Below are 25,923 nucleotides of genomic sequence, written 5' to 3' on the forward strand. Positions count from 1 at the left end.
TTCTCCAGTCATTTAATCTTTTACAAAAAAAAGAAGATGTGGTATGGTTGCCATGTTGAGACAATTCTCCACAAGAGACCAATATGACACAGAAATTAATAACTATTATAGGTCACCGTACGACCTTCAACAACGAGCAAAGCCCATACCGCATACTCAGCTTTAAAAGGCCCCGAACTGACAATGTAAAAAAAACTTTATGTACAAAAAATGAACGAAAAACAAATAAGTTACACATAAACAAACGACAACCACTGAATTACAGGCTCCTTACTTAAATGTCCATAACATACTAAATGTATGTTCCAAAATTGGGAATTTGGAAATAAAGGAGGAGGGATAAAAAAAAAAGCATTTTCCTGTCCCCAATAAGCTATGACTTATGACACTTTTGCTGAAATTCTCCAGTCATTCAATTTTTTACAAAATTCTTCCAACAACACTTTACATACTTTAAACTACGCTCTGAATGGCTGCGATTTCGCGGGTGTGTTCTAGTATTAGTTAATCTGGCTATAACAACATTTTGTACTTTTAATTTCAATGCAATTTAGAAAATCGAAGTTGTTCAAAAGTTCTAATGTTTGTTCTCAAGTTCATGCGCCGGAAACACAAACACTTGTTTCTATAAATGTGAGTTTACTATCCACACTCCACAGGCAATTGTTTCAGAATAAAAAAAACACCTTTATAACACTTGATTTTTTTTCCTGAGACAAGTGCTTGGCCACACTCGTACGAAAATTCACATTTACGAGTTATTTTTGGCTAGTCTACTTGATATAATACCGTAACTAGAGTTTTCTCTGTTTCTGACACGTAGTTGTTTATGCCTCAGGCTTTCTATTATTATGCTCATGTAATTTTCACAACTGTCAGCAGTGGCGGATCCAGAACTTTTCCTAAGAGGGGGGGGGGGGTGGCGCTGACTGACCTAACGGGGGGGGGGGGTGGCGCTCCAGTCATGCTCAATGATTCCCTATATAATCAACCAAATTTTTCCCACAAAAGGGGGGCCCGGCCCCCCTCAGGGACCCCCCCCCCTTGATCCGCCTATGGTTAGTATTAATCATAGCTTTGCATGACGTATTTATACATCTATAGTAACTATTTTCATCTTTTGAAATGTGTTTACTTTGATTGCCATTAGATCTAAGAATAGTAAATAAATTGAATAGAGATAAAAAAAAATATAAAAAAATTCCTTTACGAATCTGATTTTCACACTCGCGTTATAATGGTGTCGAAAATGAAATCCTTGGCAAAATACACAGGCACTTAATTTCTCTATGAAAAAAAATATCCATACATATACTTATATATATATATAGTTAGTGTATTTTATGTAAGACGTCAGTTGCCGTATACCATTTAAATTATTTGCATATTTAATTCAATTATTTGAGCATATCCTTTTAATTTTTAATTATTTGTGAATAATTATTAACATTTAGTCCATGATATTGTACGTATAAAGATCATTTGTAAGTCCAATGGGTCGGGTATAACATTGAATGTACAAACTTTGTAATTGTGTCATATTTATTGATACATGTTCACAAGTCACTATAATAAACTTAGTATAATTACTTACTTACTTCAGAGACATATAATACATTACTTGCTTATAATACTTTAATATGTCAAAATGTAAAGATGTACAATAGAAAATAAAGGGGGGCAAACAGAATAAAGGATAGAGATAAAATAGATATGAATAAATGAAGGACCCCCATCCAGACCTGACGCATTCGGCAATCCTCGGTAGAATCCGCTACTCTCCTTCTATCGTTAGATGAGGGTACGGAATCGGCCGAGTTGAGACGAATGAGACCTGACGATGGCTAGGATGAAAAATGTTGTCCTGCATTTTTTTTTAGCTGTGATCTCTGTCCTGCCTTTTTATTTTTCACTCTGTTCGGTCCTGCCTTTTTTTTATTAGTTTATCCTGACTTTTTTTTACCTAAATTGTCGTCCTGACTTTTTTTTTTGCAAGTGTCTCATCCTGCCTTTTTTTTTTTACTCAAAACTCCTGTCCTGCCTATTTTTTTCAAATTTCCTCCTACTATTGGTATTGGTATTGGATTCGACCCGGAACTTGTTAATTATTGGCAATATTAATTATGTGGAAAACAAAAGGGTCTGGAGTGGTGTAATTTTTAATCTACACCATTGTCCTATATTAGCTATATATAAAGTTGAATTCTTTGAATTGTCGTTTTTACCCGATGACGGCTGACAAATTGGGCCTCGTTATTTTAGTATTATAGATAGATGATACATTTATATAGAGATTCAATTGTATAACATGTATAAGTATATGTGAAGAAGAGAGAAACACTTTACCTTGGCTGATTTTTATGTTTGAACTAAACTATACATCCCATATAAATTCTGACGAAGTTTTACGTTTTACAAATATTCAGTGAATCTACATTTTAAAATGATACAATAAGAAAATCAAAATGTTATGCTTCTATAGATTTTCACAAATGGAGTCTATAAAATATAGTTATATTAAATACCTCGTATCATATTTATACCAGTCACACATCGTAAACCCGATGATGTATAGAGACATGCATCATCAAGTACCAGGTGAGCGAGATAATATCAGATAATGTCGTAGTATGGAGAATTTTCAATTTTCATATAAATTTCTTTTATGTTATATCTTTATATTGTATAAAATAAAATTGAGAATGGAAATGTGGAATGTGTCAAAGCGACAACAACCCGACCATAGAGCAGACAACAGCCGAAGGCCACAAATGGGTCTTCAATGTAGCGAGAAACTCCCGCACCCGGAGGCGTCCTTTAGATGGCCCCTAAACAAATATGTATATACTAGTTCAGTGATAATGGACGTCATACTACACTCCGAATTATACACAAGAAACTAAAATTAAAAATCATACAAGACTTACAAAGGCCAGATGCTCCTGACTTGGGACAGGCGCAAAATTGCGGCGGGGTTAAACATGTATATATTTGTACGCCACTTCAATAAATATAGTTTAATTTGCGTGGTTTTTTTTATTGAGTTAAGGCTTTTAATTGATATTTTACAATATAGCTGGTCGATGGTTCTCTCCGGCGATTCCGGCTTCCTCGTCAATAAAATCTAGCGGCACAGCCACTAATGTTGAAAGTGGCTTTAATCAGCAATCAGTCAATCAACACTAGCCATTGATAAGTGTACTCATACCAATATAAGGGTCTGAATAAGGTTTACAGAACGGAGAATAATGTGACAAAAGTGCCAAATAAAGGACAAATAGATAAAGAATAGAGATAAAAAGGTCATTTTTTTTTAAATGAGAATAATGTGGTTTTAAAGAATAAAGAAAAAAGAATGATGGGCTATAAAATGCATATATGTTAGCGGCAATAAGTGAAATTAGGCAATAAGCTAACGCCTAGGCATTAAGTTATTGCCTGAAATTTTCAGGCATTAAGCTTATTTCCTGAAATTTGATGATGATTATTCATCCTATTGCCGAACACAATTTTAGGCAATAAGTAAACTCTGGAATTTATGCATATTTGGCGATTTATTCTTGATTGAAAGTCGTTTTTTAATTATATTTCTAATAAAGCATGTATAATATACATTCATTTGACAGATCTTCAAAAGTAAGTTTATTTAGTAATTTTAAAAGTTAAAAAACAGAATTAACTCATACTTTTTTCTTGTTTTTGAGGTATAATTACAAAAAAATAAAATGGGGGGAGATTCCTTTATTTATCCCCTATCAATATATACTAGTGTTATGGAAAGCTATTTATTTTAAAACTGAGTAGCAAACCTCCTTAACAGCGAGTCATTGTTTAATTCTTCTTTCAGCACTCTTGGTTATGTAATGAAGGTATTTTATAGAGGAATTTTTAGTTCGAAATAAGACAAGAGTGCACACGCTGAAATGTCTCGCCTTCTTTACTTACCACTAATATTATGTTGATAGTTCTAAATATAAAGCTTTACTACAAGTATCCCATAAACTTAACATGATCCAAGAAAATGAGGTCTAGGTCATATAAACCAAATAAGCAATACAAGTACACTTTACAATCATGCAATACACTAAATATAGTTGACTTATTGCTTATAGTTTCTAAGACACAGATCTAACCAAGAAAACAAAATATTGACCAAAGAACCATGAAGATGACAGAAAGACATGTACAGCTTACAATCCTTCCATACAACAAATATAGCTGACCATTGCTTTTAGTTTAAGAAAAACAGACCAAAACACAGAAATTTACACTGAACAATAAACAGTGAAAATGAGGACAAGGTCAAATAAAACCTGCAAGACTGACATGTACAGCATAAAATATTTCCAAATACCAAATATAGTTGACCTATTGCATATAGTATAAGAAAAACAGACCAAAACACTAAAACTTAACTATAACCACTGAACCATGAAAATGAGGTCAAGGCCAGATGACATCTACCAGTTGAACATGTACACCTTACAATGTTTCCATAAACCAAATTTACAAGACCTATTGCTTATAGTATCTGTGATATAAACTGACCACCAAAACTTAACGTTGTTCACTGATCCATGAAATGAGGTCAAGGTCAAGTGAAAACTGTCTGACGGGCATGAGGTCTTTGCAAGGTAGGCACATACCAAATACAGTTATCCTATTACTCTTAATAAGAGAGAAATTAACCTTACAAACAAAAAAAATCCCCAAGTAGTCACTAAACCATGAAAATGAGGTCGAGGACCATGGACATGTGACTGATAGAAACTACGTAACATAAGACATCTATATACAAAGTACGAAGAACCCAGGTCTTTCACCTTCTAATATATAAAGCTTTTAAGAAATTAGTTAATGCTGCCGCTGGATCACTATCTTTATGTCGAGCATTCTGCAACTAAAGTCGTATGCTTGACAAAAACAACTGTGGGAGGAAAACTGGCAATCCCATTTAGTTCAGATCGTAGTCAAAATCACCTTGCAAGGAGAAGGTCTAAACTAACAACCTTTGTGGTCACTGTAGATAAGATACTGAAAACACTCGATTACAAGGTCTCTAATATACTGAAAACACTCTATTACAAGGTCTCTAATATACTGAAAACACTCTATTACAAGGTCTCTAATATACCGAAAACACTCTATTACAAGGTCTTGAAGGCCATACAGTGAATTATAGCTGATAGTTTGTGTGTCATTTGGTCTCTTGGTAATCATACCACATCTTCTTTATATCTATATAACTGTTGGTAATTTGGTATCTTGTAGAGAGTTGTCTCATTGGCAATCATACCACATCTTCTTTTTGGTATTGAACTTGTTTTTTTTTTTACAGATTTTCAACATTTGAATTTTCCTTTGTTATACAGATACTTCATTTAAGTCTGCATTCAAATTTCTCCAAGGTCATTTTATCATGAGCGACATGACAGCAACATAATAATGTGAAAAGATACAAAACAAATAACTTGGTAAAGACGTTTATTGACCTAACATATATATGCCTAACATGAAGATAGAGCAATATAAATAATATATAAACATAGCATAACAATTTGAGAAATTTGAAATTAGTATAATTATACCATTATTTCACCACAGTTTATTGGACAGTTGCAAAAGAATAAACAAAAATTAAATGCCATTTCAAAGTCACAACTGTAAAATGGATATGACAAGATCCATTATGTTAATTGGTAGGACAAGGTCACAACTGTTAATTGGATGTGACAATGTTACAGCTATCAATTGGATATGTCAAGGTCACAACTATTAATAATACTAGAACACACCCGTGATATCGCGGGTCTGTGACTGAATTAAAGTATATAATTATGCGTAAGCCTTATTTTGGTATTGGTATTGTCATCTGATAAAGTCATGCCGATTATAAGATACACAGTTTTCTCTGCTTTCAAATCTTTTTGTTTGAACCCGTCAACCTGGAACTTATCAATTATTGGTAATATTAATTATTTGGAAAACGAAAGGTCCTGGAATGGAGTATTTAATCAACAGCATTGTCCTATATAAGTTATGCTGATTATAAGATACACAGTTTTCTTTGCTTTCAAATCTTTCTGTTTGAACCCGTCGACCTGGAACTTATCAATTATTGGTAATATTAATTATTTGGAAAACAAAAGGTCCTGGAATGGAGTATTTAATCAACAGCATTGTCCTATACAAGTTATGCCGATTATTAGATACACAGTTTTCTCTGCTTTCAAATCTTTCTGTTTGAACCCGTCGACCTGGAACTTATCAATTATTGGTAATATTAATTATTTGGGAAACAAAAGGTCCTGGAATGGAGTATTTAATCAACAGCATTGTCCTATATAAGTTATAAATAAAGTTGATTCGCTGTTTAACGTCATGCCCGCTAACAAATACAATGATTGAATTTAGTAGTGTCAGCCCTGTGATTATGACCTGTGTATATAGCAAAATCCTAAATACACCGTTTGGTGGTGCTCCTGTCAGATGCAGAACGTACAGATAAGGAAATAGGTAACAGATGAATATACTATTGGTATCTGTATCGGATTCGACCCGGAACTTGTTAATTATTGGCAATATTAATTATGTGGAAAACAAAAGGGTCAGGAGTGATGTAATTTTTAATCTACACCATTGTCCTAAATTAGCTATATATAAAGTTGAATTCTTAGATTTGTCGTTTTAACCCGATGACGGCTGACAAATTGGACCTCGTTATTTTAGTATTATAGATATGACAAGATCACAACAACAAAATGGATATGACAAGGTCAATAATTTTAATTTGGTAGGACAAGGTCACAACTATTAATTGGATATGACAAGATCACAACAACAACAAAATGGATATGACAAGGTCAATAATTTTAATTTGGTAGGACAAGGTCACAACTATTAATTGGATATGACAAGATCACAACTCTTAATTGGATGTTTCAAGGTCACAACTGTAAATCGGATATGACAAAGTCACAAATGTTTATTTGTATACAAGTTCATAATTTTTAAGTATATATGACAAGGTCACAACTACAAATTGCAAATTAGCTATGACAAGGTCAGTCATTACTGCTAATTGTTTATGACAAGGTCACAAGGTTAACAGTGGTTGAACATGAATAAGTCATTACTTTTGATTGGATTGAGAAGGTCACAACTATTGAATATGATAAGAAATAGTTAAACAGTGAGATTCTTATGGAAGTAGGCCTGATAAAGTCAGTTCATTACAATTTTTTTGAATTGATTTATAACTTAAACATAACAAATCCTATAGGTTAACAAGAAAGTGTCCCTAGTACATGGATGCCCCATCCACATTATCATTTTCTTTGTTCAGTGGACCGTAAAAATAGGGTAAAATCTCTAATTTGGCATTAAAATTAGAAAGATCATATCATAAGAAACACGTATACTAAGCTTCAAGTTGATTGGACTTCAACTTCATCAAAAACTACCTCGACCAAAAACTTTTACCTGAAGCGGGACAGACAAACGAACCCACAAACAGATTCACAGTCCAGAAAACTAAGTTTTAAGATGACTGGACTTCAACTTCATCAAAAACTACCTCGACCAAAAACTTTTACCTGAAGCGGGACAGACAAACGAACACATGAACAGATTCACAGTCCAGAAAACATACCAATAAATGGGGCATAAAAATGCTCTTCTTTGATTTACCTTCACCTGGAAAGCTCAAAACCAATAAGCTCAATAAATGCAAAATTTTATAGTGACAAATGAGGAAAGGTACATACAGTATACTGTTAACTCAGAATTTTAATGCATGGGTTTATCTCTCTAAATCTTTGACACCTAACAATAATGAAAGACTAATAAATATCATGCATATTAATGATTATATATAAATGCAAATCATAATAACTGCAATTGTCCTATTTTTCACTTTTTTGAAAACATCACATTAATTTTTGAATTAAGAACTATTGCACAACATAATTAAACAGCTATTAATATTACAAAATGAACCTTGCAAAAAATTGCCATTGCTTCATGTAACTTTTATTCATGGAATACCAATTTTTCATGGATTTCGTAGATACAAGTGAAGCACTAATTCAAACATTAAACCAATTGCAATTTTTATAAGCTTGTATGCTGGTTAAAGCAAAACCACAAAATCAAAAATCCAAGAAAGTTTTCCTCAATCCACGAAACTTGATACCCACAAAAATAAACAAATCCACAGTATTCAAGGTCAATATCAAGATTTTACACTCAGTTGTCATGGTCGTTTTTTGTGAAGTCATTTTACAAAATAAAGCAATCTTCTGTTTTTCAGCAATAAAGCATATACTATGCCCATTTTTTTCATTACTGGCCATTCCAGGCAAAATTGTACTAAGGGATGTACAGCATCTTATTACCCATAATTTTTATTTTTCAATTTTAACAGAATAGTATGTGCTATTACCCCTATTACCCTTATCATGATGTTTACATCCCTCCAATACATTTTCCTAGAATATATAATTATGTAACCGGAGAGCATGAATTTCATTACAAAATTGCTTGTCTCCACCGGGACTCGAACCCGGGACCTCTGTGTTACAAGGCAGCGTGCTAACCGACTGAGCTAAAGAAGTACTTCCTTAGCTCAACCGCTTACGGCTGACTAAGTATCTACCAAATGTTCTAAGGGAAGCAATCCCGTCACAATTATCTAAATTGTAACAACATAATTGTAGGTTACTGAATCCATTCTTATGTTAGTCTTTTAAAGGAAAATACCAAACTCAAGACGCAAATTCAAAAAGGGGACTTTTATAGGAATGATTAAAATACTTGATGCAAAAATCTGATCAGAAGATGTTGTGTAGTTAAGGTGGTATAGGTGACTTTTGCCATCTTGGATTGTAAAAAAAACCCAGAGAATCTAAGGTCCAGATTTTCAATCAAGTTAGCAAAATTTGATGCAGGAATGCAGATAACTAATGTGAATTTACATTTAAAAGAACAAATATATATATATAAGACTAAAACTTATAAATATTAATATTTTTACAATGGTTGATTATTTCTTCTTGAGTTTTAATATTTTAAAATTGTCATTTTAAGGGGAGGTAACTCTGAAATACCACCTTATACCATTAAGTTACACACAAAAACATGTCCAAAAGCAGCTGTCTTGGCAGATCAAATATATATGGAATGTTGTCACAAAATAAATATCCATAAATAAATATATATATATACAAATGAAATAATATCAAAGTATTACAGGTGTGTATAAAATAAAGTAATAAATATAAATTACATCACATATTCAAAGAACAAACAAGGGAGATCCATACTTCATTATTCACATTATTCACAGATCTTAAAGATAAATATAATTTTCAAAAAAACTTGAAATCCCCCAAAAGTTTGATTGTGCAATGGAATTGTCAAGTGACCATTCATGACAACAGATCTCAGGGACAGATCATGGATTAGAAAAACTTTAACTGTAACAAAAACATGTAATTTGATTAAGTTTCGACCATAAAAATATTTTTCATTTTATCCTAGTTGGAGGAACAGGGTTTATGCACTCCAAGACCCACCTGAATTATCAGTCACTGGATCCTTTTTTTAAATGGTAGTTGTATACTGTAACTTCAGAAATACCTGCATTACAATTGTTGAAGAATGTAAAGTAATGTGAAATTATTTATTGTGATTTTTTTTGCTTACATATATATATGCATTAGATACCAGAATGTGAGTTCTCATTCTTGCAATGCATTAATAATAAAAATCTTGCTATCATTTCTGAATTTACAGTATTTAATTATGAGAAGTTATAAAACTTCTTTTTTTTATTATAAGCAATATCTATTTTTTCAATTAAATTATTTTCATATATTACATTAGTTTAAGCAATTTAGTGAAAGCCTAGATTAAATACACAAAATTTAAATTGACTAACATATTGCAATGGAATGTAAATCATACACAAATAATTCATGTAAATCTGCAAATCATTGTTAAAATTAGTAAAACTAGATGAACTAAAGACAATTCAGACCAACAAATATACCACTGTGTTCTAGGGTTGACATATGTGAAAGTAAGCAAGCTATTATCCTAAAGGCTTATGAAACTAGCAACTGTTTAAAAATCTGTTGACTCATTATTATTTAATGCCAATTTTCATTGATTTAATCGGAAAAAGTTGAAAGACAAATTGCTTTAGGCATGAATGCTATGAATTCAAATATTGCTGAAAATACACTGTTTTCTCTAATTATTCACAAAAGTAATTGACCACAACAATAAATGAATCTGCTAGGTAATTACAATGTAGATGGTTGTGTTGATTATAAGGTAACTAAATAAACCTCTACAGTACACTCTTAATACTTAATACTACTTAAAACAGAAAATATGTCAATAATAGAATAGCGATGCATTAAAAAGTTAAATGATTAAACATACATGTATCTATGCATAAATAAGTTAAATATTGCACTGTTAATATCAATACCCTTTACATTGCGATTACTAGGGAGTGATCCAGAAATAAATGTATAAAGATGGTGGCAAGGTCAGTGCCGGATCCAGAACTTTTCATAAGGGGGGGCCTGCTGATTAATCTAACAAGGGACCCACTCCACCAGTCATGCTTCAGTGATTCCCTATATAATCACCCCCAGGATCCGCCTATGAATGTGGACATTTGATTTTACTTTATTCTGCCATACATGAGGGTAGGAATCAATCATCAAACAGTCATTTTAGGCAACAGTTAGCGTAAAATTAATTAAAATTTTACAGTGATTAGTCAGATCTCAATCAATTATTGTTACTGTCATTTTTGGAAAAACATTGACGTGATTTGTCAAATAGTACACATTTGACAAATCACTACCATCAGATTTTATTGTCATGCACCAAAAATTACCATTAAAGTAAGTTGGAAAGGATATTTACCGTTATTCGTTATGAAGGTACCCCCATTACAACCCTAGCCTCATACATAAAATTCTGGTTTTTTTATGGTGAACCTTTCAAACTAACCACCGTCATTAAGTTGTATACTAAGTGCCCTTTGACTCATTAAAATTATTCATTTAATTTGAAAGAGCCCTTTGACTTCTATAAAATTATTTCTGGTCCTAAAATTCCCATTTGACTTTTATAAAATTATTTCTGGAACACCACTTACATGACTAACAAAAACAAATATATACAAATAATTTACTCATAATTGAGGATAAAATGTTATTAAATTTTTGCTTTAACCAACTTATATATTGATCAAAAATGTAATATTAATGCAACACTAAATTATGTGAAATATAAATATCAAGCCACAGTTGACACGACAAGTTCCACAACATCTATAATGAAATCAGAAATACAGTGCCTGTTCTGATTGTCCATCACAGTTTTCACAATATGTATTACAAAGAACTAATACTGTACACTACAATAAAACCTAGGAGACATGACATCAAATATTTTACAGTACAGTAAAACCTAGGAGACATGACATCAAATATTTTACAGTACAGTAAAACTTTGGAGACTTGACATCAAAATATTTTACAGTACAATAAAACTTAGAGACTAATGCCATCAAATATTTTACAGTACAGTCAAACCTAGGAGACTTGACATTAAATAATTTACAGTACAGTAAAACCTATAAGACTTGACATCAAATATTTTACAGTACAGTAAAACCTAGGAGACATGACATCAAATATTTTACAGTACAGTAAAACCTAGGAGACATGACATCAAATATTTTACAGTACAGTAAAACCTAGGAGACATGACATCAAATATTTTACAGTACAGTAAAACCTAGGAGACTTGACATCAAATATTCTACAGTGCAGTAAAACCTAAGAGACTTGACATCAGATATTTTACAGTACAGTAAAACCTAAGAGACTTGACATCAAATATTTTACAGTACAGTAAAACCTATAAGACTTGACATCAAATAATTTACAGTACAGTAAGGGCTGTTCCAGAAAATACTATGTCCCCCCCAGGGACGGCACTTTTTTTTAACCCCCACCACCCACAGAAATAAAATTTAATTAGAACAGCACTCCCTTTGCATTTTGGTATTTCAAATACAACCACCCACATAATATTTAAAAAAATTGCCTTCCCTGGGGGGGACATAGTATTTTCTGGAACAGCCCTAAAACCTAGGAGACTTGACATCAAATATTTTACAGTACAGTAAAATTTAGGAGACTTGAATATTAACGATTTTACACATCAGTACAGTAAAACCTAGGACACTTGAATACTAAATATTTTACTCTACAGTTAAACCTAAGAGACTTAATTATTATGTATTTGTATTAAAAATGGCTGCTTTCCCTCCTTTTCTGTAGTCTGATACAGCATTAATTCTATTGTTGACTTTCTTTATTCCCTGAACTTCATTTAACCCTTCCGAGGCCTTCACCATCTTATGGCCCATTTTTTCTAATTCGTCTATAACTTTTTGTGGAAATCCCTCTGAAATTATGTCAAAAGTATATCAATTATAGAATGATTGCAAAATAATAGAATAAATTGAAATAATGACAAAGAAAATATAAAATGTAAACCAATTTTTCATTTTGTCATTTTGAAAATTCGATATTGACGGAAATCATTGATAGACTCTATATTTTACAGTTGTTTCTTTTTGCTTGTAAAAGAGCTGTCTACATATTCAATAACATTATTGTTCTATCTGATGGAAATTTGTCTCATTGTATTGTCAATCATACCACATCTTCTTATTTATATAAAGAATTCAGTAAAATATGCAAAAGTATATTTTTATAAATTTGCAATAATTGATCTCAAATTCTTATCCATTATTCAAAAATTCAATATTAAAAAATGCACACAATAATTTCTGAATTTACAGTATTTTTAAACAATAAAACTACTCATTGTATAGATCATACAAACTTTTAAGTGATGTTTAATTTTACATCTTTTCTTTTTTGCCTATTGACATGAGTGATTATATTTATTTCCTCAGATCTATATTTTTATACGACTGCAAAAATTAAAAAAAAGTTGGTCGTATATTGGTATCACGTTGTTGTCAGCTTCGTCCAAAGACCGATGATTTCCGGATAATAACTTTAGTTTAAGTAAATAGAAATCTATGAAATTTAAACACAAGGCTTATGACCACAAAAGGAAGGTTGGGATTGATTTTGGGAGTTTTGATTCCAGCAGTTTAGGAATTAGGGGCCAAAAGGGTCCAGAATTAAACTTTGTTTGATTTCATCAAAAATTAAATTATTGGAGTTCTTTGATATGCCGAATCTAACCATGTATTTAGATTCTTAATTTTTGGTCCTGTTTTAAAATTGGTCTACATTAAGGTCCAAAGGGTCCAAAATTAAAATTAGTTTGATTTTAGCAAACATTGAATAATTGGTGTTCTTTGATATGCTGAATCTGAACATGTACTAAGATTTTTTATTATGGGCCCAGTTTACAAGTTGGTCAAAATCTGGGTTCAAAATTAAACTTTGTTTGATATCAACAAAAATTGAATATATGGGATTCTTTGATATGCTGAATCTAACCATATATTTAGATTTTTGATATTTGAGCCTCAATATCAAATTGGTCCACATTGAGGTCTAAAGGGTCCTACATTGAACTTCATTTGATTTCATCGAATATTGAATTCTTGGGGTTCTTTGATATACTGAATCTAACCATAGATTTTGTAAATTGGACCATAAAAGGTAAATGTCCAATTTAAAAATTTTAAGTTCTAAGATCACATTCATTCTGTGTCAGAAATCTTTATTGTGTCAACTATTTAATAACAATCCAAATTCAGAGCTGTATCAAGCTTGAATGCTGTGTCCATACTTGCCCCAACTGTTCAGGGTTCAACCTCTGTGGTCGTATCAAGCTGCACCCTGCAGAGCATTTTATTGAAAGTTGTTACAAGGTGGTATTATTGAGATTGTTTGTCAAAATATTGCACAATTTTTCCATTATTTAACAACTACTAACCAAGACAATTATAACACTAAATTACCACAAAACATTTGTCTACGTGAAAACAAGTTCTATTTTCAGTATAACAACATACCTTCATACTCTACTTCAGAAGGATAAAGCTGTGTGTGGATCCTAGGAGCACTAATAGCATCTGTCATTGTCAATCCAAATGAGACAACATTCAGTAACACCTCTGTGACACCTTGAAATTATTAAAAAAAAAACATATATTTATATTTTTCATACACTTTTGAGGCCCCTCATGGGGGGGGGGTCGTAGTAATCACATAATCACCATTTTTTTGCCAATATAATCACATAATCATTAAATATTTGCTTATCTTTAGTAATCAAATAATCATAAACTAAAAATACAGTCCTAGGTAATCAAATAATCATGAAATATTTGGCTTAATAATCAAATAATCATTAAAAAAACGGCCAAGTAATCACATAATCAAAAACCCCATGAGGGCCCTCACTTTTACATTTTTTTAAAGTATAATCTTCTTTCCCATCAAATGTTTTGCATAACATAAAAATTAATCGCTTTAGTGATACTATGAACAGTGATTATGCAAGTATTCTGAGGTCATGTTTTTTAATTAATCATTAATATAAAAATATGAATAAAAGTTAAAATATCATATTTACAATATATAAGTACACCTATAATAATAGGAATAACTCTTAGAGACATTTTCGGATATAAATCCTAAAAAGAAAGGGGTAGGATAGAATACCTGTTATAATCCTAGATCCATTAGCTCCACCAATCACAAGTCTCATTTTGCAAGGTGAGTCCTGGTTATACAAAATAACTGGTGCCATGTTGGAAAGTGGGCGTTTCCCAGGAGCAATATAATTCAGCTGAAATTAGCAAATGACTTTGTTTTTAATTGTATAAATGATATGTGTGTTTTAAAGAATAATATCTACTATGGATTGATTTATATTTGTTTGTACCATTTTTTGTTGATAGAAGAAACATTGTTTATGGTGGATATTAAATTTCATCATTTTGCAAAAGTTTGTATTGAACATGTAACGTCTGACGGAACCCTTTATAGCTTGTTGTTCGGTGTGAGCCAAGGCTCCGTGTTGAAAGCCGTACATTGACCTATAGTGGTTTACTTTTTTTTAAATTGTTATTTGGATGGAGAGTTGTCTCATTGGCACTCACACCACATCTTCCTATATCTATCTACTGACGGAATCTATATACTACTTTGAATATCTTAATTTGATTTTCCCTGTACCAAGCTTACAGGAATCAATTAACATTGGTACTCCACAAACAATGATAACTACACATGTACAGTACTGTAGAAAATGGATGAATGATAAATATATTAATGAATCCAAAGATGAGTTACCTTATTGTTGCGAGTATTGAACCAACAATGTTATCAATCAGGTCTATACATAGTTCCAAAAGTTAATCCAGGCACAAAGGTTAATTACAGGTAACTAATTCAAATCATTCCTGCTTTCAGCTGATCGTTATTTCCAGTTTTAGCTATTACCACAAAACAAACCTATGAAGTGACTCTACCAATACAGCCACACTCTCTTTTTTTGTTTTGTTTTTGTTTTAATTGGACTAGACAAGACCCCTAAATTAAACATGTGAGTCTTTTCCAAAATAAAACATGATATACAAAAAAAAAAATTTATGCAGAATTAAAATATAAGGAAAGTTACAATTAGTCAAAGGAAAATATTACTCAGAATTCATTAGATTTTGAAACAGTGAATTTTTCTTCTATACTCCTCCTACCTTATTATTTGCGGTATCAGGATTATCGGGATCAGCAAAATCAGCCATCTGGTTATTCAGTAAAATACCTGTATCTGTCATTATCTTAGATCCAAACCAATAATTCACTGTTCTGTTGAATAAAATATTTCATATTTCCTTACAACAATTAATGGTGTTTCAGTGACTACAAGTTTTATTAAGGGAGATAACTCTTGTATTTTTTTTTACACTGGAATGATATAGCAATTTTTATTTTTTACTTGTAGCAAGAAAACAAATTCAGTGATACAATAGTTTCCTTTTATTATCTAAAGCATATAAAAAATCCTATCTTATCATTGTTATTTCAAAATTGAGGGCCCTCATGGGGTTTTTGATTATGTGATTACTTCGCCGTTTTTTTAATGATTATTTGATTATTAAGCCAAATATTTCATGATTATTTGATTACCTAGGACTGTATTTTTAGTTTATGATTATTTGATTACTAAAGATAAGCAAATATTTAATGATTATGTGATTATATTGGCAAAAAAATGGTGATTATGTGATTACTAGGACCCCCCCATGAGGGGCCTCAAAATTCTGTCTCATAGATTTCTTTAATTCACTAAAAATTGTTTTTTCATGAACAATCTATGCCAAATTGTCACTCACGGACAACTTGCACTTGAAAAATAGCACAGTGACCCATACTTGTTATCATATTTAAAAATTTAGCATGACAACATATCTTTGCAAGGTATAACAAAATTGTATTTAAGGAAATATATACCCATGAGCCACCTTATGTCACATACACCATGAACTTACGTAGTTACAGAGACCATTAACTCTTGAGCATCTATAACTGATATATGTGATGTTCCTTTCTCAGGAGACATGGCTACCACACCATTGTAATACGAAGGATCAGCATGTGTTTTTTCTGTTGTCTTATTCATAATCAATTTAGCCATAGCTTTACTACAAATACAAATTGCAATTTGTTACTACACAATTTTTATTCAATGTAGAAATGATGTTTAAGTTTGGATAAAAGAAATGTGTTGGATGTGTCATATTGAAGTCTGAATAACATAAAATATACTTTGTGATTTCTACGCTTCATTTATCTCTACATTCAAAACTGCACTAGGTGATTTTGTTGGAACAGGCCTTTCTTTTTTATTTTCATTTTAGGACAACATTTAATCCATAGTTGACTTACTCTAACATCTTACTAGTGGCATTCAATGCTGATGATTCAAATTTGGGATCAGCAAGTCCTTGTTGTTGAGCAAATCCAAACTTAAATGCCTGCAAAATAAAATTTAATTTCTTAATATATATATAATAAGGAGGTGTGATAGTATTGTAGAATGATATAATTTATTGAGAAATTAAGTTGTTCAAACTATAAACAAATAGCTTGAAATAAAAAAAAATTTACACGAATAATTGAAATATAATTTTATATAAATTTGAATTGTTAATTTCTTAATTTAGAAGATTAAATTGTTAACCCTGAATAAATAATGAAAAGAAATTCATTGAGTAAATTGTGTTTCTGAAATTTTTTAAATGTTTGCTTACACTTTTTTTGTACAAAATAAAAATAATCATAGGTAAATTTTTTAATTTAATTTAATTTATCAGTTATCTATCTATATGAAATTCAGTTTCCTTACCAAACTGGATAAATAATAACATACTGATTGCAAAATTTATAAAAAATTAGGCAAAGATTAGAAAAAGAACATGGTCTATTGTTGAAGACCACATGGTGATTGGTTATAACATTTAAATAGTGGATATTCAATGATGTGAGGTCATTTTTATTTTGGGGTAGAAACAATGAGATTCCCCAATAGTCCTTTTAATTCTGAAATGGTAAATTGACCAACTATCACAAAATTTCTGAATTTAAAGAGTGTAGAATGTAGTAATCCATTATTTAAACGTACATACCTCCAATATCCTGTGTACTGTCTTAGTTTGGTTTTTATCGCCTGACTTGAAGTGATACCCCTCCAATATGTTCATTATAGATAATATTACTGGTCCACCTCCTGGAGCTGGTACTGATATCAATGTCTGATCTGAAATAATTAATTATAAATGAATTAACAGTGCTGTAATACAGTGTGTCATATTGTCAATTTTTGATTACAAATAAATTTTTTAGGAAATTTGTTTCTTTCACAAAATAAGGAAAAAGACACTTCAGTTCGTCTTGTGCTCTTTATTATAAGCAGATTAAGAGTTATGAACTCGAAGAGACTGTTATTTTTCAAACATATAAATAAATGTTTTTTTGGAGGGTTTCTTAATTTATCATTTATTTTGATTACAGTAATTTTTGTTTGTGAATTTCTCATTTTGTATAAATTATATTTTTCTTGGAAAACCATGGCAATTTTATGCTCTCCTTATTCCTATCTGTTTTTACTAAGATACATGTATTTGAGTATTCAAATTGTATTGACCCTATATAAACATTTCTTTTTAACACACACTGACCATATACCGTAAAGCGATTGTGGTGTTGATATAATTTTCAAGTTTTATTTTTAAGATCGTGAAAGAATGCAGGTTTGGAAAATTTTCTATTATCTGCCTTAAAATTTTTAATTGTTGGTTTTCACCACAAATATATATTATTTAGAACAATTGTTAGCATGGCAGTGTAGAGAATAACCATAAACCAACTCAAATTCTCATAACATCATTTTAAATCAGCTTGAAAAAGGAATAGAAATTCTGACAATATTTTTTGTTGTTTTTTACAAGTTGTCATGATAACACCTCTGACCTTCTACCTTTATATGGTTTTTTTTACAAGTCGTCCTGATAACACCTCTGACCTTCTACCTTTATATGGTTTTTTTTACAAGTCGTCCTGATAACACCTCTGACCTTCTACCTTTATATGTTGTTTTTTACAAGTTGTCATGATAACACCTCTGACCTTCTACCTTTATATGTTTTTACTGACAATGTTTCTGACCTCTTACTTTTAAAAATTGTCCTGACAGCATATCTGGCCTCTTACCTTTGTATGTGGTCTTGACATCATCAATGATCTGTGTGGATTGACCTCTAAACTTTGTATGTGGTCTTGACAACATCTATGACATCTTACCTTAACATCTTGTCCTGATGATCTCTCTTGACCTCTTACCTTTATATGTTGTCTTGACAACGTCTCTAACAACTACCTCATAATCCTTCAGATCATCTGCTGTTAATATGCCTCCTTCATTTGTAACCTAGTGACAGAAACAAATTTAAACACATTAATAATTTGCACCAGAAAACATAATCACTAGTAGTTTATACAGATTAATGTCACTTTTAAATAGTTACTGTCTTTTAACCTAAAATTAAGTAATGATATTTTTGCAAATAAAAAAATCAGGTTATGATTAGTAAATTATTTCTCTGTTTAGTGTTGAGAATTGCTGTTATAAATAGTTTTAGGAATTGATTATCAAGATCAACAGTTACTATATACATGATATAAATGATTTTTTTCAAAAAGAATGATTGATTTATTTTTGTGTTTAACACTCACTCTCAACACTATTCGCTTTTTCTTGTTTGCCAGTTTGATTGAGAGCAAGAGAAAAGCAAAGATCTTAAGAAAAAAAATCTTTTAAAAAATTAAAATGAGCCACCATTTCATTGCCTGACTCACATATTTTATTCTTAGTTAACAAAACATGACTTTTGTTGGTCATTTCTGTTCATAATTACAAGTTTATTATGTTTATAATAATTAATTTACTGTAAATTCAGAAATTAATGTGAGTTTTTATTGTGATTTTGTCATTTCAGACTAAAACGTTATTCTAATTTTTGCAATATTAAGAAAAATCCTGTTTAATTTATGCAACAAAATTTCAAAATGCGAGTTTAAATTATTGCGATTTTAACCCAATTGCATTTTTCGCAAAAATAAAAACATCGCAATAATTTCTGAATTTACAGTACAACCCCCAAAAGTTGTAATCTTTTTACTCACAGCATTAACAATACTCTGTACTAGTTCTCCCTCATAGAATGCATCGCTCCCTTTAGCTGCAATGATGTCTAGGGTATCTGCTAACTTGAGGTTTTTGATCTCTGTCCCTTCCTTAACAAATTGACCGTCACTTGTCAGGTAGATGTTACCAAGTTGACCTTGGAAATCACTCAGTTTGACCTTTCCTGTTTTAAAATCTTTTGCTGAAAACAATATGTAAACATAAAAACACATCAAAATCTCTTCTAAATGCTAAAACAACATTTCAGGCAACAACAGCCTTAAATTGACACAAAGCTGTTGTTTGGATACAAGTTTCGGCAACAAGCATGGTGTCTTTGGACAAGTAACAGTATGAAACAGAATATTTAAGTATAAAACATGTGGTTATGTGGTAAGAATTTTTTTTCCATTTAGCAAAATTGGTGACAAATAAGTGTGTGTCGTTGTTTAGCTTTAAACTCAAGAGCTTGCCATACATGTCATATGGCATCGATTAGTTAATGATTGCTTGCTAAATGTCCAGTGGTTAATATTTCATGTACGTTAAGGATGTGAGGCTTTTGTTTGCCTATTTTGTCTTGTTGGGTTGCTGCCTCATTGAAGTTTCCCATACATTATGTTTATTTTATTTATATAATTTATTGTTTAAGTGTAGATAAGAATACTGGTACATATGAAAATAATAGTTACCCATTGCCATGGTAACCTTATAACCATTTCTTGCTAAATTTGCTGCTGGTTTTACTACAGAACTCCATGGTAATCTTAAAAAATATCAAAAGTTTTGAGTTTACAAAGGATAGTCTTGTGACTTATCATAGATTAATTCTTAAAATCAAAACATTTAGAACTTAGTGTAATGTTTTTTTGGTCATACTGCACTTCTCTTTCTTAACAATATTATTACATTCTTAAAAATTCCAATGTGAACTATACTACAAGCTACATACTTTCCATATTTTTTGTGTGCCATTTCCATTCCTTTAAGCTCTCCAGGTACAGCAACAGAGAGACCTCCCTGAAAATAACAAAAGAACACAATATTGTTTGTAGAATTCATCAAATCATCAGTCCCCTTAAGTTTTAAAATATTTGCTGTGTAGTGTAAGTAGAGAAAATCTATGAAAATATTCCAATCAGAATCAAATATATCGTCTGAAGCAGTTTTAATTTTATTTCAATGAAGATAATGTGTAGACTAGTGGAAGACCTTATAAACTTCATGTTTATGTTTGATTAACATTTAACAAGTAGCTATAAATAGCTTCAGAGAAGAGGATGAAGATGAAAATATTACATATTTCACCCAGTACTCGAAAAGTTTTCTATAAATCTCTGATCCATTGTGATCAGCTGGTTGACTTCATACCCGTAGCCAGGGGGATTCGGGGGGTTCGGACGAACCCCTCTTGAAAACAAATAATGACTGTTAAAGTCAACGTTCTGTTCGAGTTGTGACTGTTAAAGTCGAGTTTTTGAGGCCAACGAACCCCCCTTTGGAAATTCCTGGCTACGGGCCTGTACTTATTGAATACTTTCTAACCAAACTTATTATGCTGTTGTTATACAACTATTATTTCAGTCATATCTACCATAGTTTCATGTCTTAAACTGCTCTAGATCTTATAAAGGGTAAACACATACCTTTAATGTTTTGGATGAATCACCACCAAACATTGTCTTTGTGGCACCTTTTGGAGCAACTTCTCTAAAATCATAGACTTTGGCTGCATTTGTTTTATGATCATGAACCATCATGAAACCTCCTCTGGAAGTAAAAGTAAATCTGGCTGAAACAACTGATATTAACGATAATAATTACAAAGTACTATACACACGAGATGATTCATTTAAACAACAGCAAAAATTAATTAAGGGTGGAAAAAAATGATTTTGGTCATTGACAAATATACACAAAATTCTTTATCATTTTTCAATAAATTAATATTGATGACATAGAACGTTTGCACCAAATTCTCACCCTGCTATCCCATAACAATTATAGTCAACCCCATAACAATTACTCACCCTCCTATCCCAGAACTCTGTGCATTGACCACACCCACACAAAACATGGTTGAAACAGCAGCATCAACAGCATTACCTCCCTGTTCTAGTATATTCAGCCCCATCACAGAACATTCTGGGACATCTGCTGCTACAGCACCGGAGGCCCCAACCTAAATGTAGGAAAAATATGAATCTAATTAAAATTCCAATATATTAATGAAATATGATCATGCATAATGGTAAAACACTGAAAAAGTTGGTTTTTTTAAATTTTTTATCCCAAAGTGAACTTTAACAAACATTAACTGCTACCATATTAACAATCTAACTGTATAGTTATCTTGAGAACTGAGCTTTTGTCAAAAAGTCAAAAAGCAATAATTGCTATTCTTGCAAAATCTTCTACATCAGGCATATTTAAAATTAAGCTTTTGATGTGAAAAAAATAACCTGTAGTAAACATTAGTACAAATGTACTTTAAGGGTAAACAAGTAAACCAAAGCTATGTACTTAACATGTTTTTATATCATCTATATACTTGTGATGTCTGTGTATTGAAATGATATCAATCAGTGTCTGGGAACTCCATATCAATATAGAAACACAGACACAGTCTGTTAAACCCTCAAATGCAGTGAGGTAAACTAAAATGGGAAAGATAACTCTATTTGAGACAGGTTGACCTTACAGATATAATGACAAGTTGCATGATCTGTATTAGCTTTCTTACCTGTCCATGACCTAGATAGATGGTCATATAATCTGTATTAACTTTTTTATCTTCCCATGACCAAGATATATGGTCAGGATGAGTGTACGATTTCTTACCTGTCCATGACCTAGATAGATGGTCAGGATCAGCGCTATGGTAACCAGTACAGAGAATCCTATTGCTACTCCAACTATAACCTTTAATCCATGTGATGTTTGTCTACAATAATAATACCATTGAAAATTTATCAACGTTTGCAGGCTAGGTGATTTTTGTGCAAATCAAACTAAAGTAATTTACATGCTTATTACAATGCATGTAAATTTTGTGCATACCTATTATGGTGGCCCTTCATTTCTGTATTCTTTATTAGTTTTTTAGGTTATTTTCTTGACACTTTCTGCCTATTACAAGTGTCTGCTTTTATATTCTTGATATCTAGCACCCAATTATTCTCTCCTTTTTATTTAATTTGTCCATTTTTCTCTCATTTTTTTTTTGCCATTATTCATTAATCTGTAAACCCCAATATACTATACTTTTCAATTGCGAAGTTGAAATTGTTTCAGGAACTACAAATGTATCATTCAGCTCACCCTCAGCATTAATTACAAAAAGAAATCATGTGTGAAAAATCAAGTAAAGACGACCATATTCGTGCTTTTCTGACACTTCATTGTTGTTTTACATGTTTTATAATTAGAGTTTAAAAGTGTGTGCGACATTGAGCTAGGAATATATACATAAACATGTTTCATATTTACAACAACAACAAAACATCAAATTTAAAGTTTAAAGATCATATAGAAAATAAAAATGATCAAAAATGTATTGCAGGGCAGGGGAGAAAAACTATGAGTAAACACCTACAAATCTTTTCCTGATGCTGATCCTTTCTTGTTATGTGAAAGGGGCGATGACTCTCCTTTTGATTTCTGTAAATCAACACTTCCCCTTGCTTCAATCACATGACCACCTTTACCAATAACTGGTCCTTCATCAGGAGAAATCAAGTCATCTTTGTCATCTGTAATGTATAAAAAGTTTAGAAATTTATTAATTTTACTTAAACATTGTTAAATATTTGTTTTGAAATATATTTGGGTACATATAAATAGTCTGTTTACTAATTCTCCTATTGACCCCAAAATTAAAGATCCCTTTTTTAGTTGTGACCCTGAGGGAGAGTGATACATTTTTACATATCTTGACAATGATAATAAAAAAATACATAGCAATATGAACAGTAAAACTCAGTTCAAAAGATGTCTGATGTACATGTATCAATTATTAGAGGTTATAAATATAAACAGGAATACATAAAAGCATAAAAATATAGTATATATACCAATACACATAATTAACAGCGCCTGGTGATGTTTTATAGCCTGACCGGTTTCGGTCCGAAAAGGACCTTCATCAGAGGCAGAATGATGGATTAATGTTTGCACCCTATTTATATAGATATGGTATCCGGCGGTTGAGTTATCCAGCAGTTCAGATTTAACTGGCTGTTTGTTTAACTGGCGGTTGAGTTAACCAGTGGTTGAGATTTAACCGGCGGTTCAGAGTGAACCGGCGGATCAAAGTTATCCAGTGGATAAATATGTATCTTGTTGATATCTAAAAGGGTTCAATTATCCTTTCAGTGGGATTTTCCATGGTTACAGTTATCTATATTTAGCTAATGTACATGTTACAGTAAACTTTCTTTACATGTTACGGTAAACTTTTCGACATTATACGGTAATCATGTGACCTGATTATATAACCATATTTGGGCTTTAGCATTGGGTAAAGGGTGTTTTAATAATTTAAGAAGTACATGGTAATCATTTAGTCTTGATCTTTGGCTTATGATACACCTAAATATCAAGTCTTGGAATAGTATGTCATGGCAGTCATGTGATCTTGATATTCATGATATTTAGCTTATGATACACCTAAATATCAAGTCTTGAAATAGGATCTTGATATTTGGATTAAGGAAGTACTATTTCAAGACTTGATATTTAGGTGTATCATAAGTCAAATATCAAGATCACATGACTACCATGACATACTATTCTTAAATTATTAAAACACCTTTTACCCAATGCTAAAGCCCAAATATGGTTATATCATCAGGTCGAAAAGTTTACCGTAACATGTATTGACAGTTTACTGTAACATGTACATTTTAAGGAAAAGTATCTGTACTATTAAACACAGGGATGATTCCACTATATAGTTTAGGGCCGCTCAACGGCCCTTTTTTCGGCCAGCGGCCCCAAAAAAATGTTTGTCAATATAAATTCCCAATTCAGGAAAATAAAACAAAAATCGATATTTCCGGATAAGTTTCCGTCACAGATTACGGCAACTATAATTTTTCATAGTTTGTCGTCAAAACATAGTAAAATCCGGATAAAAATGCTCACTATGATCGCATTTTATTAACAACGATTTAATTATGTCAACATGAGGTAAACAATTTTAGCGGCCGGATTCAATTGAAGAAATATAAAATTTTATGAGAGTGTGTGGTCTCGTAAAAGTAGATCGCTCAGCAGGTTGATCAAAAATATGCTTTTTGTCAAAATGGGTGTCAAAACAGACCTCAGCAAAGAGCAAATTTTATATAACATTGATGAATGAATTTGAATGGTAAAAGCAGATCGCCCAGCAGAGCCGGTTATGACAACTTATGTTGATGATAGACCATTCATGAATGCTCAATGTCTTTGGACATTATTTGGATGTTTTAAAATAAAAACAAGAAGAGTACCGTCAACTGTAAATGCATTTCCATCAAAATCTTTTGATAATTCCATTAATTAAGCCGTAAAAATATATGTATACGCTTATTTTCTTCTTGATAGAAGTGAGTTATCTCCCTTGTTATTGATAAACACATCCGGAATTGTATAATGAGACTAGTTACCATTTCCAAGTTTCAGATCCATAACACGTGAAAAGTACCAAATATCTTGTTATTTTGTAAGGCTTAGAAATATGTTAAAGCCTTGTGTTAAAGCAAAAATGACGCAATTTTGCAATGATTATTCAGGAAAAGGTATCATAATTTGAATAGAAGAAAAACTAAATGATAGAATTTTAAACTGAAATACTGATGAGACCTTAAATTATAGTGTTACCAGAGACATATATATATACACATATGTGTATATATGTCTCTGGTGTAACATGTCAGTAGCATAGTCTCAGTATAAACTTATAAATATTACAGCCAGATGATTTCAGAACATATAAAGAAAAGTTGCAAGCACCTTACGTTTTTCATGCTATATATTATAAAAGTATCAAAATGTTCTATAGATTTCTGTATGAATTGTACAATTTCTGAGTCACTATGTTCTGAGTAGCCCCCCCCCCCCCCCTAGAACAATGTCGAAGGTAAAAGTAAAAAAAAAAAGATCGAGCAA

General features: G+C 31.5%; 2 protein-coding genes across 2 annotated transcripts in view; both read right to left on the reverse strand.

The window, feature by feature from the left end:
* LOC139497989 (alpha-(1,3)-fucosyltransferase fut-5-like) overlaps positions 1 to 2,471 on the reverse strand; it is a 29,884-nt gene extending 27,413 nt beyond the window's left edge. The window contains exon 1 of the mRNA XM_071286253.1: positions 2,347 to 2,471. The gene's annotated coding sequence lies outside the window, so the exon portion shown is untranslated. The remainder of the gene's footprint in view (positions 1 to 2,346) is intronic.
* Positions 2,472 to 12,229: 9,758 nt separating this feature from the next.
* Positions 12,230 to 25,386, reverse strand: LOC139497949 (scoloptoxin SSD14-like). Its single transcript, XM_071286201.1, has 16 exons — positions 25,266 to 25,386; positions 23,369 to 23,525; positions 22,615 to 22,717; positions 21,804 to 21,955; positions 21,420 to 21,543; positions 20,726 to 20,793; positions 20,466 to 20,539; positions 19,773 to 19,975; positions 18,930 to 19,017; positions 17,717 to 17,847; positions 16,977 to 17,065; positions 16,580 to 16,732; positions 15,785 to 15,896; positions 14,748 to 14,874; positions 14,096 to 14,206; positions 12,230 to 12,498 (listed from the first exon to the last, which is right to left on the reverse strand). The coding sequence occupies exons 1-16, from the start codon at positions 25,309 to 25,311 to the stop codon at positions 12,326 to 12,328; spliced, it is 1,911 nt and encodes a 636-aa protein (XP_071142302.1). The 5' UTR covers positions 25,312 to 25,386; the 3' UTR covers positions 12,230 to 12,325.
* Between the last annotated feature and the right edge of the window lie 537 nt (positions 25,387 to 25,923).

This window comes from Mytilus edulis, chromosome 12 (genome assembly GCF_963676685.1).
Source record: "Mytilus edulis chromosome 12, xbMytEdul2.2, whole genome shotgun sequence".
NCBI classification, from domain to species: domain Eukaryota; kingdom Metazoa; phylum Mollusca; class Bivalvia; order Mytilida; family Mytilidae; genus Mytilus; species Mytilus edulis.

Coding starts and splice junctions, on each gene's coding strand:
- LOC139497949 (XM_071286201.1), bottom strand. CDS start 25,311: ATGGAATTATCAAAAGATTTTGATGGAAATGCATTTACAGTTGACG. Junction 19,018..19,772: donor TACAGAGTATTGTTAATGCT/GTGAGTAAAAAG, acceptor TTCTGTCACTAG/GTTACAAATGAAGGAGGCAT. Junction 12,499..14,095: donor TTCTGAAGTAGAGTATGAAG/GTATGTTGTTAT, acceptor ACATAATTTCAG/AGGGATTTCCACAAAAAGTT.